We start from the raw sequence: 13,873 nt of genomic DNA on the forward strand, positions 1-13,873 counted from the left end.
AAACCTAGAAGATATAAAACCAATACTATTCAAATTTCCAGATTATTTCTGCCTTGATTGAAGTTCTCCATTAAGGTTGCAGGAAGGCTTTGGGGCTCATTGAGAGTGATCTCCAGCAGTTTTGGGAGTCCGTCCAAGCTTGCTATGCTAGGTATCTGTCCCAGATTCCTCATTAATTAGGTGTCAGGTTAGCCAGTGCTGATTATTTAATAATGACATCCTCACCGGGCATTTCACATATGCTACGTTCCAAGGCTTATCCTTTCTCTGACAGCCAAGTGTAATTATCTGAAAGATTGAAGTCTTCATTATTTCCACTAATTTATTGAACTCTTAAAATTAATGAACCTTTCGTCTTTTTTAAATGTGCATGATTACCATGGGAACGCCGGGCAAAAAAAAAGAAAAATTAGTCATTTCGCCAAAAAGATTGATGAGGAATAAATGGATCTTAAATTATGCAAAATATTTTACACCGAAAAGTCACACAAAAACACGGGGTGGTTGAAGAGGTGATGAATGTTGAAGGCTGATAGGGCAATATAGGAAGAACGATGGGATGAATTTGACACCGTCAGTGTATTTTTATTGTTATTAGAAATAATTTAAGCACATGTCATGACATGATAGAGACTGAGTGCATAAGTTCTGAGGAAGGATCAAAGAAAAGAAGTGTGATAAATAGGAATGAGCAAAACTGGGAGTTTTTGCTTTGCTGAAATTTTTGTGAACGAATAGGACATTTTAGTAAAATTAGCCATTTTACCAAAAGGCATTGGAGTCAATGACGAAGGAAAAATGAACTGCATTTACCTACATTTACTGCGGGCGAGAGGCACAGCCAGGCTGTATCACATACATGTATGTTTTCCATCTTTTTCCGGGTTCAGTGTGCGCATGTGCGTGCCCCCTGCTGACCAGTGTTGTTACTGACCACCGCGCAATTTTGTCAGCAGGTCCCAGCCAATGATTTTGGCATGGACCTGCTGATTGTCTGTAGCCAATCACAGAACAAAGTCCTGTGTTTTTACAAACACACAGGACTCTGTACACAGAGCAGTGATCTGTCTGTTTCTTCCCCGTGAAAAAACTTGATTGCCCCTACGGTAGATGTTAACCTCTTCCCAGCCAGCATCATTATTACAGTGTACAGTATTATATCTGATCATTGTATTAGTATCACTAGCAAGGTCAGTATCAGTTAATCAGTTACTGTACATCCCAGCAAGGGACTGTTAGCACCAGATTGCCCACCACCCTATCACAGTCATGCTATAAGTTGCTGATCACCTCCATTACTTGTATAGCGTAATGACTGGGAAAAAAAAGAAACACTTTTGCAGTGGCTGACCCTTTAAATTAACAAGGCGCCACACAGGACAGATTATCTCCAAAAAACTCTGTTACAGAATAACTAAAGACTTGGCTGGCCTGCCCAGGATATCATTAATGATTTGAGAGACTCCTAAAATAATTCTATTTGACATTGGAAGTGTAGTAAGATCTGCAAATTATTATATATTGAGTCAGGGCTTTGATGCTGATCACCATTTTTGGAGACATCAGATTTTCAAAACATATTAAAGAAAACACGGCAAGAACAGCCCGAGCAAATTATCCACAGATGGTCAGGAGGGCTTAAAAAAAATTCTTTCAAAAGCTGTTTTATTAATAGAGCTGGAGAAGAGCGGATAATGGCTCTTCTCACTCTTATCACCAACAGCTGTGTAATCTGTATGTGTTTCTTTTGCAGTCTCTGGTGAAGGCCTAATCAGAGTGACGCTTACAGTAGAAGAGAGTATGGCACCACCAACCACACCTGGTATGTTCATGTAATTTGTCTTGTGCGCAGGTAACTTTAGTAAAGAATTTTCCATATACTCATATGGGGCTTGCCCCAAAGGTCTTTGCTTTGTAACAGCTACTACAATTGGCCATACCTGTAAATTTTGGTTGGAATATCTCACAAAAGATATAAGCCAATTTCAACTCACAAGGCAAATTAAGAGGTCTACTTTAAATTAGCCCTCCCTCCAAGAGCTCCAGCTGACCTTGCTTTCACTCCATGGCAGTGAAGGAAGACTTTATGTAAGCTGTGAGTGACAACCTGCACAGGTCTATGGTCGCCCCATGTGACAGCGCTGCTTGGCCCATTGATGTAAGACGGAGTGTGTTTCTTGCTCCTCCGTACCTGGAAGTACTGGTATTTCTTTCAGTTCTTGTCTCTGAATGGAGCAGCAGGGGAGTGAAAGTAGATATAGAAGAGGGTAAAAATTAAGCAAACCTGTTGCTGTCCCTTGAATGGGCACAGATTTACTTTAAACCCAGAATGTTCTTTAGCTTAACACATCGAACACAATAAAATAAACATTGCCCAGTAAATTATCTGTTAAAAAAATGTACCCCAGCACTAGCAGTTTACAACTTTCAGTGCTGCTTCCCTGAATTTCTGGTCCTAACAGGAAAGAGGTAAAGTTCTTCTAAAGTCGAGAAGGGCACTCACGTGCATATTTGGTGGACATGTCCAGTCGTGCAGCAATTCTGGGCTAAGGTTTTCTAAATCCTGACTATCTTGATAGAAAGACCTCTCCCTCCTGACCCTACCTTCGCATAACTGAATTGCTGTCCCTCAGATCTCACGAAAGCACAATTGAAACTCACTATACAAATCTTGATAGCTTCTAAGCAAATTATAGCTAAGGCTTGTGTATCCCTATCATTATGTCTCTTGGAAACTAAAAACAGGGTTACCCAAGCCATGGTCCATGGTTAGATTGAGGCTACCATATTGGATAAGATTCCACAGCACCTGAAAGTTTGGCAGCCTTGGGTGAACCACCCAATTTTGATCTCTCGCTCAGAGAACCATAATTTCTGTATTTTCCCTGTATAGCAGACAGATAACCCCCTGCCCCTTGGCAAGCTGGCAGCCTCACCCTTTCCCTTCTTCTCTTTCCCTTCTCTCTTTTCTTGCTGTTTTTCCCACTCACTCTTTTTCTGCTCTTTTCATCTTTTTCTTTCCTATATGCTCAGGACCTATGGTCCTGGTCATCCATTTAATGTTTTATACAGGTACGATATACCTTATCCACTGTACGGAATGTTACACAATTCTAGATGGCACACGTACCTAGATTGCATTCCCAGCATTAAGTTAAAAAAGCCCCCTTACTATTCCTAGCCACCCCCATCCCTTAACAAGTACCTGACTCCTGTCACCGCTCCAGCACTGACTCGGCTGCAGCACTGCTTGCCTCACTTCCTGCTTTCACAGGAGGTATTGTTGAGTCATGTCCTCCTTGAGTCGTGTTTTGGAACAAAAGGGGGTCCTACCCCATATTAGGTGGGTGATCATAAAGTTATATCTGATCGGTGTATATATTCTATGGCTATTAAAGAACATATTTAAATTTAAAAAAGTGTGCCCGATGTTCAGCTTTAACATTGTCAGGTGCTTCCCATTTATCCAATCACATTTTATATAATTGTATTTTTCATTCTCTTGCAGCACCCGATCCTCTGCCTCCTCTGGTCTTCTACTGGTCCTCTCCAGATTCATGGGTTGGGGTTGGAGAAGGTTGGGGAGGACATGACTCAACTATACCGCAGGCAGGAGATGATGTTATAATCTTACCCAGTAAGTACACTAGGAAAAAAAAAAGTTCTACAAGAACTAAAATTTCAATAAACCATTGCCGGGGGCACACAGACCCTTTATTATGACTATGGTGTCTTGCTGTGGGCTTGCAGTTTGTTGCTAATTTATGAGCCACCCAGTATTTGGTTGTAATCTTTCTTTGAATACCGTTTCCTCGTCTGTATCAGGTTATCTCTGGCAGATGGAAGTCACTATCCAGCTTGAAGATGATCAATATGGGGAATATGATTCAAATCATTACCAAAGTAGTTGGCAGACCACTACATGTCCCTCCTGGCAATCATGGAGCAAATTTAAAACAAGAATAAGAAAAAGGAGTTTATCTCATCTGACAGACTGGATGATAAGAAAAACTGAATGCTTTTTAATGTATATTTTTTACTCACATTTCCATTTAATTAAAGTGTTTGTTAACCCCCCCAAAAAATGCAGATTTTGGTCCCTTAAAGAATATTGCATAGCACAGCGCTTGTGCCGTGTAATTTGCCCCCCTCTAAACTGTAAAAAAACCCCCCTGAACTTGCCACTTCCTGTATAGCCTCTCTAAACAGACCACGAAAAACAGGGCTGCTCCGCTCTGATCACCGTGGTCGAAGTGCCTCCCTCCGCCCCCCCCCCCCCAACCGCTATTCTTGTAAAATAAAATTAAAACATTTTCACTGCCAGCCTCTCTATTAGAGGCTGGAATAGCACACTATGGGGGTCCTTTACGAAAGGCAAATCCACTTTGCACTACAAGTGCACTGCAAGTGCAGTCGCTGTAGATCTTAGGGGAAGATCCGAAATGAGGGGAAGCTCTGCTGATTTTATCATCCAATCATGTGCAAGCTAAAATGCTGTTTTTTATTTTCCTTGCATTTCCCCCTCAGATCTACAGCGACTGCACTTGAAAGTGCACTTGTAGTGCAAAGTGGATTTGCCTTTCGTAAATGACCCCCTATGTCACTAGTTTTAAAAAACGAGCAGTGTAAATACCTAATTTGAGTTGTCTTCAGGCTGGTCACGTGACTCGCGGATGCTTTACAGGTACGATACACGTCTTCCCGGTCTTTTTAAACAGCGGGCGGTCCGCTTTCCGGTAAAAATAAAGACGATCGGGCCCTTTCCCCTCTGAGGCATGGAGTTGAGTGAGGGAAAGATGGCCCCCACTCGGCTCCACACCAGCCCCCACTAGTCAAACGTCACATCTGCCCAATGGTCTTAAAGGGGAATTTTTTTTTTTATTGAAAAAAAAAAGACTTTTTTTTTCAATTTATTTTTATTGTGATATCTGAGGTCTTTTTGACCCCAGATATCACATTAAAGAGGTCTTGTCATGCTTTTTTCTATTACAAGGGATGTTTATCTAAATTTTCTTTTTTTTAAAAGACAGTGTAAAAATAAAAAATAAAAAATAAAATTAATAAGAGCATTTTATTTCAATTTAAAGCGCCCCGTCCTGCCGAGCTCGCGCGCAGAAGCGAATGCATGCATAAGTCGTGCCCGCATATGAAAACGGTGTTCAAACCACACATGTGAGGTATTGCCGCAATCGTTAGAGAGCAAAAATTCTGGCCCAAGAACTGTAATTTAAAACTGTTAACCTATAGAAATTTTTAAACGTCGCCTATGGAAATTTTTAAGGGTCAAAGTTTGTCGCCATTCCACGAGCGGGCACAATTTTGAAGCATGACATATTGGGTATCAATTTAATCGACGTAACATTATCTTTCAAAATATAAAAAAAAAGTGTAATTTTTCCAAAAATATTGCGTTTGTAAGAGTGCAAATACGGTGTGACGTATCACAACGACCACCATTTTATGTCTGAAAAAAAAAATATAATGTTTGGGAGTTCTAAGTAATTTTCTAGCAAAACTGATTTTTAACTTGTAAACAACAAGTTTGAAAAATAGGCCTGGTCCTTAAGTGGTTAAACGATAGTTTTTGTGCCTTGAGTTTAGCTTAAATATTCAATTGAGCTGCATAGCTGTAAGTTGGTGTCTGGTCAAATTTTGGGTGTGCAGAATTTTTAGAAGACCTGCTATAAAATGTAGTATGACAGTAAATGGTCATTGTTTTTTTTTTGTTTTTGCTTAAAGTATTACTTTATACAGTGATCATCATTGCAATATGCAATCATAGAATCATAGTGTAAAAGAAAATCCTGATCACTTCCCCAAAAATTCTGGTGACAGTATGTTAAAAAAAAAATAAAAAAAAAAGAGAGAAAATTGTTTAAAAAAATTAAACCAAATTATACACTGCCACACAAGTCATATGGTGTCATTGTACTGCTCTGATGAAGGTATATAAAAAAAAAATTGTGAAAAAAAAAACAAATTTTATTTATTTTTCTTCGTTTTCCAAAATAATGTGACATAAAATTATAACAAAAATCTCACCATGCCTCTACTTTCCAAAAAGGGGTTATTCTGGGGGTATTTGTACAGTCCTGGCATTTTAGGGCCTCAAGAAATAAGGCCATCAGTACATCAGGATTGATCAATTTTCAAAAATACATACCATAGTTTTTAGACTCTATAACTTACACACAGAGTAAGTAATATACATTATTTTGGTTTATTTTTTTTTACCAATGTGGCTGAATGCATTTTATCCTAAATTCATGAAGAAAGATTATTTATTTGAAAAATGTTAAAACAGAAACTAAGAAAATCATGTTTTTTTCCAGGTTTTCAGTATTTTTTCATTTATATGGCAAAAAAAACAAAAAAAAACATTGTTGCGTAAATACCACCAAAAGAAAGCTCCATCTGTCTCAAAACAAATTATAAAAATATTATTTAGAAAAGTGACAGAGCAGAAAAAAACCAAGTGGTCCATCGAGTCTAACAGTTTTTTTTACATTAACTTTTTTGTCTGAGTATAAATCTGTTTGTCCCAAGCATTTGTGAAACCATTTACTGTTGACTTGCTCACTACCTCTGCTGAAAATCTATTCTAAGCATCAACTACCCCTTCAGTAAAATATTACTTTCTAAGATTAGTTTTGAACTTTCTTGCAGTTAGTTTGAGGTCATGTCCCCATGTTCTTGATCTTCGTTTCATATTGAAAATACTACCCTGCTGAAACTTATTCACCCCCTTGAAGTATTTGAAGGTTTCAATCGTGTCTCCTCTTTCATTTCTTTCCTCCAGACCAGTGGCGGCTGGTGAAGTTTTAGGATGGGGGGTGCCAGACCCCGCCCTTCCTTTTTGACCCCTCCCACTTCCCGTAAGCCCCACTCCTTATAGAATCCACCCACTTCGTCCCCTGTATTCCACTTGCTTCCACCCATAGTGTCAGGAGCATACAGCTCAGCATCACAGGACAGAGTTAACAGCCCCAGAATTACAGGACAGAGTATACAGCTCAGCCTCACAGATATGGTATATAGCCAGTGGCGGAACTACAGCCATAATGACACACGCGGCCGCTATGGGGCCCGCAGCTGTTAGGGGCCCCCCGGACCGGTGACAGGCGGCTCCGCGGGTGAGAGCGGGCGGCTTTGCGGGCCCGCGGGTGAGAGCGGGCGGCTCCGCGGGTCCGCGGTGAGCGCGCGCGGCTCCGAGGGCTGTCAGGCGGGGAGTCAGCTGGGCGGCTCGGCTCGTGTGTGAGCAGGCTGGCCAATCAGGGAGCTGGCAGCCGGGGGTGCATAGAGATAACATCATCTCTCACCGCCCGGCGCCCTCCCTGCATCCCTGCAGTGCAGTTCCCCCCTCACTGTGCAGGCAGCCTCGGGAAGCAGAGAGATGACCTTATCTCTCTGCTGCCTGACTCTGGGACACAGCATGAAAGTGACACAGGCAGCAAGTGACAATCCATAATGTGTGACAGGTGAAGTGGCAAGTGACAATCCGGGACGTGGCAGCAAGTGACAATCCGTAATGTGTAACAGGTGAAGTGGCAAGTGACAATCCGGGACGTGGCAGCAAGTGACAATCCATAATGTGTGGCAAGTGACAATCCGGGACATGGCAAGTGACAATCCGTAATGTGTGGCAGGTGACGTGGCAAGTGACTATCCGTAATGTGTGGCAAGTGACGTGGCAAGTGACAATCTGTAACATGTGGCAGGCGACGTGGCAAGTGACAATCCGTAATGTGTGGCAAATGACAATCCGGGACGTGGCAAGTGACAATCCGTAATGTGTGGTAGGTGACGTGGCAAGTGACAATCTGTAACATGTGGCAGGCGACGTGGCAAGTGACAATCCGTAATGTGTGGCAAGTGACAATCCGGGACGTGGCAAGTGACAATCCGTAATGTGTGGCAAGTGACAATCCGGGACGTGGCAAGTGACAATCCGTAATGTGTGGCAGGTGACGTGGCAAGTGACAATCCATAACATGTGGCAGGCGACGTGGCAAGTGACAATCCGTAATGTGTGGCAAGTGACAATCCGGAAAGTGGCAAGTGACAATCCGTAATGTGTGGCAGGTGACGTGGCAAGGGACAATCTAATGTGTGGCAAGTGACAATCTGGGACGTGGCAAGTGACAATCAGTAATGTGTGGCAGGTGACGTGGCAAGTGACAATCCGGGACGTGGCAAGTGGACAATCGGCAACGTGTGGCGGGTGATGTGACAAGTGACATTCCGTGACAAGTTGCATCTGGTGGCAGGCGACGGTGGCAAGTGACACGCTCAGGGCTCCCACTGATTCTGCATTATGGTGAGTTGAACTATTTCATTTTATATAACAGAACAGAAATTGGTTAGAAGGCTGGAGGTCAGCAATGTGTGCCCTTTAGGGGCTGCATACAGTATACTGCATACTTTGTTGATCAAAATTAATATAAGCTGTTGCCTGGGTACTGTGCCACATGGGTGCGGTAATCTGTTGTTCAATGGCATTAGTTCTTTTTTTTATGGAGGGGGCGGTTTGCGGGGGGGGGGGGGGGGGGGCGGTTTGCAGGGGGGGGGCCCATACAACATTTTGCTATGGGGCCCTGTGATTTCTAGTTACGCCCCTGTATATAGCTCAGCATTACAGATACGGTCAGCATCACAGATAGTATGTAGATCAGCACCACAGACAGTATATAGATCCGCACCACAGATAGTATATAGATCAGCATCACAGACAGTATATAGATCAGCACCACAGATAGTATATAGATCAGCACCACAGACAGTATATAGATCAGTACCACAGACGGTATATAGATCAGCACCACAGATAGTATTTAGATCAGCACCACAGACAGTATATAGATCAGCACCACAGACAGTATATAGATCAGCATCACAGACAGTATATAGATCAGTACCACAGACAGTATATAGATCAGCACCACAGACAGTATATAGATCAGTACCACAGACAGTATATAGATCAGCACCACAGATAGTATATAGATCAGCATCGCAGACAGTATATAGATCAGCACCACAGACAGTATATAGATCAGCACCACAGATAGTATATAGATCAGCATCGCAGACAGTATATAGATCAGCACCACAGACAGTATATAGATCAGCACCACAGATAGTATTTAGATCAGCACCACAGACAGTATATAGATCAGCACCACAGACAGTATATAGATCAGCACCACAGATAGTATTTAGATCAGCACCACAGACAGTATATAGATCAGCACCACAGACAGTATATAGATCAGCATCACAGACAGTTTAACCACTTGCTTACTGGGCGCTTAAACCCCCCTCCTGCCCAGACCAATTTTCAGCTTTCACGCACTGATGCACTTTGAATAACAATTGCGCAGTCATACAACACTGTACCCAAATGAAATTTTTATATTCTTTTTCACACAAATAGAGCTTTCTTTTGGTGGTATTTAATCACAGCTGGGATTTTTATTTTTTGCTAAACAAACAAAAAAAGATGGAAAATTCTGAAAAAAAAAATCATGTTTCATAGTTTGTTATAAAATTTTGCAAACAGGTAATTTTTCTCCTTCATTGATATGCGCTGATGAGGCAGCACTGGTGGGCACTGATAGGCTGCACTGGTGGGCACTGATAGGCTGCACTGATGGGCACTGATAGGCACAGTTAAGGCGGCACTGATAGGCACAGATAAGGCGGCACTGATGGGGACAGGTAAGGCAGCACTGATGGGGACAGGTAAGGTGGTACTGATGGGCACTGATGGCCCCTGATGGGTGGCACTGATGGGCACTGATAGGTACCACTGATGGATGGCACTGATGGGCACTGATAGGTGGCACTGATAGGTGGCACTGATGTGCAGCACTGTTGATGAGGAACTGATTGTGGACACTGATCAGTGGCACTGTGGACACTGATAAGTGGCACTATGGGCACTGATGGGTGGCATTGTGGGCACTTATGGGTGGCGCTGGTGGGCACTGGTAGGCGGCTGCTAGGTGACACTGGCAGGTGGCACAGGTGGGCACTGAGGAGCTGGGGGCAGCTCTCTGTGATCGGGACTGATGTCCCTCTTATGGCCGCCAGTGTCAGCGTGAGGAGAAAAAATAGCCGATTACCGGCTCTGTTTAAATCACGTGATCAGCTGTCATTAACTGACAGCTGATCACGTGGAAAGGGGTCGGGATCGACCCCTTACTCCAATCTGTGATCCAGCGAGTCTCAAAGACTCACTGATCACACGCCCCGCAGGAGGCGCGCAGGCCGCTTAGGCACGGGAGGACGTCAATAGAAGGCAAAGCAGGTCCACGGTGTAGTCGTCATTTGGCTATAGCGCGGATCTGAAGAAGATATAGATCAGCCCCACAGACACTATATAGATCATAATCCCCCCGTGGTTTGCTTGCAGCACTTTTACAGCACCCCCCCCCCCACGGGTGGCTCGAGTTTCCCCCACCCCGCGCAGGAGGTCCAGCACTTACCGGTGTGTCTTCTCCTTCTCTCCTGTGTCTCCTCCAGGCAACTTCCTTCGCTCTGTCCTACTGCCGCCAAAGTGTTAGGCGTCCAATAGGAATGCCTGCCGCTTTATCCAATCAGGAAACAGGTCTCACTGACCTGCCTCCTGATTGGCGGGGAGGCACTGTGGTGTGAAAATAGTGAATATTCATTTGCTATGGTCACACAATTGGGTGGGATCAGGGTGCACTCTCTGTGCCCCGAGCCCACCCTATTGTGAAGTCTATTAGAGCCTCCCCCGCCATAGGAATCCATGAGTCCAGCGTCCTGAAAGGGGCCTGGCGCATGGATAGCAGGGATGGGGGGGGGGGCGGCACCCATGCGCCCACAATGCACGGGCCGCCACTGCTCCAGACTGAACATATTAGGCCCCATTTACACCTGAGTGATTTTCTGCTTGAAGCTTGTACCTCTAAAATGCTCAACAAGCCAAATCCCATTAATGTTAATGGCCCCTGTTCATATCTGAGTGTTCTGTCACCTGAAGCTCAAAAAAGAGCTTCTTTTTGGCAGATTACAAGCATTTTGGGCCCCATAGACTTCAATAGAAATGCCTGACTTGAGCATTTTACAAGTGTTTTCTGCTCAAATAGCAGCTCTCCACCCCTAATTTCCTCTCCCTCCCCCAAGTGCATTCTATTGGCTAAACAAATACGCCTGAAGCTGTAAAACATTTGTAATACATCTCTAAAACACCTTTAAAAAGCTTGTAAAAAGCTGCAAAAAAGCTTAAAAAATGCCTGAAAAACACCAGTAAATCAATACGCTCAGGTGTGAATGGAGCCCTAAGTTCCTGAAGTCGCTCTTGATATGTTTTATTGAAAAAAAAAAACTATAAGGGAACATAATAGAAATGTATTATAGTGCAAAAGTCATATGATAAGTCAAGTCAATAAGAGAAAATAGGCAATAAACATGAGTTAATATGTCAAAAAACAATTAAACATTGAATTCAGGTATGTAGAAGAATACTATTGGGTTTCATTAAGGAAAAGCTAAGTAAAGATGATTGGACATGACATTCCGTCTGCCAGAAATCATAAGCACATTAAAGGTGGTTCAATTTACTTTGTCTCCGGATTATTACCTATTGGAAATAATGTCAGGTAGGTAATATTTTGGATATTCTTTAGAGGATTGCTGTTGTTGCGTGTTGTTCAGTTTTTGTGTATGTGCATGTGTCCAGCACATGCATTATTGGAATTCAAGATTAATAAGGGGAGGTGATGGGGAGGGAGGGGATATGTTTTATCCCCCAAACCTTTCACCATATTTGTTACCCGTCTCTGGACTCGTTCTATTTTATCGATATCTTTGTGTAAGTGAGGTCTCCAGAACTGGACACAGTATTCTAAATTAAGTCTCCCTAAGATCTATATAGAGGAATTAGGAACTCCTTCCTCCTGCTGGGGACCCCTCTAATGATACCTAACGATCTATATATATAGAGGAATCAGGACCTTGCGCCTCCTGCTGGTGACCCCTCTAGTGTTAACTAAAGCTCTATATAGAGGAATCAGGAACTTCTTTCTCCTGCTGGTAACCCTTCTAGTGATAACTAAAGATCTATATAGAGCAGGGATATGCAAATAGCGGACCTCCAGCTGTTGCCAAACTACAAGTCCCATCATGCCTCTGCCTCTGGGTCATGCTTGTCATGCTTGTGGCTGTCAGAGTCTTGCTATGCCTCATGGGACTTGTAGTTCTGCAACAGCTGGAGGTCCACTAATTGCATATCCCTGATATAGAGGAATCAGGAACTTCCTTCTCCCACTGGTGACCCCTCTAGTGATAACTAAAGATCTATATAGAGGAATCAGGAACTCCCTTCTCCCGCTGGTGACCCTTCTAACGATAACTAAAGATCTATATAAAAGAATCGGGTTTTCTTTTCCTTCACTGGTGACCCCTCTAGTGATAACCAAAGATGTATAAAAAGGAATCAGAACCTCCTTCCTCCTTCTGGTGACCCCTCTAGTGATAACTAAAAAACTGTATAGAGGAATAAGGAACGCCTTTCTCCTGCTGGTGACCCCTCTAGTGATACCTAAAGATCTATATAGAGGAATCAGGAACTCCCTTCTCCCGCTCGTGACCCCTCTAGTGATACCTAAAGATCTATATAGAGGAATCAGGAACTCCCTTCTCCCGCTCGTGACCCCTCTAGTGATACCTAAAGATCTATATAGAGGAATCAGGAACTCCTTTCTCCCGCTGGTGAACCCTCTAGTGATACCTAAAGATCTATATAGAGGAATCAGGAACTCCTTTCTCCCACTGGTGAACCCTCTAGTGATAACCAAAGATGTATATAAAGGAATCAGAACCTCCTTTCTCCTGCTGTTGACCCCTCTAGTGATGCAACCTAGAATTCTATTTGATTTGCCCACTGCCTGGTCACACTGTTTACTAATTTTCCAATCATTTGAAATAAGTACCGCCAAATCTTTTTCCTCTGTAGTGCTGAGAAACACCGTACCCCCAATGTTGTACTCTCTCAAGGGATTATTTTCCCCTAGGTGCATTTGGGTGTGGTGTTGCATAGTTGAGTAATTGGTATTCAAAGTGTAACAGCACTGAGAGCTTAAATTAGATCCTGGGCAGGAAGGGGGTGAAAGTGTCCATTGAAGTGGTTGATGCACGTATGTGAAAACACATTCTGGCGTGAGTTAACGTTTTCAGTCTTAAGGCTCTCTATTCATTTGAATGAGATGCCTAACACACCAAAAAAAACACAGACATACTATTTATTGTAAAGCTCCAAAAATGTGTATGGTAGTTAGTACCTCAGGAAGAATGGCAGACACCCCCTATCACATTTAACAAGAAGAGTCGAAAGTGACACTGCTATTTCGCCTACATGGCAATGGACTTAAGAAGGGCGTGCCTTAAGAAAGCATGAGTTTGTACCTTGGAAACGGTCATTGATTGGTGGATTTTAGATGGATTTTGGCTGAATGTCATGATTAAGAAAATTGGAAGCTGCTCTCAATATTTCTTTGTGGAAAATACTAATTTTGTAATACAGCCCACCATGGTAGTGGGATACAATGCATGGCGGTATGCTGCAACAGAGATGTGTTTGTAAGGTGCATTGGGTTCAATTAATGAATAAATGGCACTACAGTGCACTAAGACGCACAATATTATAGTGCAACAATTTAAACTCAGCCTAACAGTACCATGCACTGGAAAGAACTTTTTTGAAACCATGCCAGTCTGTTGTAGTGTGTTCATGCCTCACAATAATGTGTATTATGTTACAGCACGGGCGGGGGGGGGGGGGGGGGGTTTGAGGCAGTGTTAGGCAGGCCAAGGATCATGCAATTTTCTTTCCTTCCACTATTGGTGG

The 13,873-nt window shown here is 43.0% G+C and overlaps 1 protein-coding gene across 2 annotated transcripts in view; it reads left to right on the forward strand.

The window, feature by feature from the left end:
* PKHD1 (PKHD1 ciliary IPT domain containing fibrocystin/polyductin) overlaps nt 1–13,873 on the forward strand; it is a 908,610-nt gene that overhangs the window by 544,935 nt on the left and 349,802 nt on the right. For both annotated transcript variants that reach the window (XM_073625163.1, XM_073625162.1), the window contains exons 50-51: nt 1,754–1,822; nt 3,509–3,637. In XM_073625163.1, coding sequence (XP_073481264.1) covers nt 1,754–1,822; nt 3,509–3,637 — 198 coding nt within the window. The remainder of the gene's footprint in view (nt 1–1,753; nt 1,823–3,508; nt 3,638–13,873) is intronic.

This window comes from Aquarana catesbeiana, linkage group LG04, assembly GCF_042186555.1.
Source record: "Aquarana catesbeiana isolate 2022-GZ linkage group LG04, ASM4218655v1, whole genome shotgun sequence".
In the NCBI taxonomy this organism is placed as follows: domain Eukaryota; kingdom Metazoa; phylum Chordata; class Amphibia; order Anura; family Ranidae; genus Aquarana; species Aquarana catesbeiana.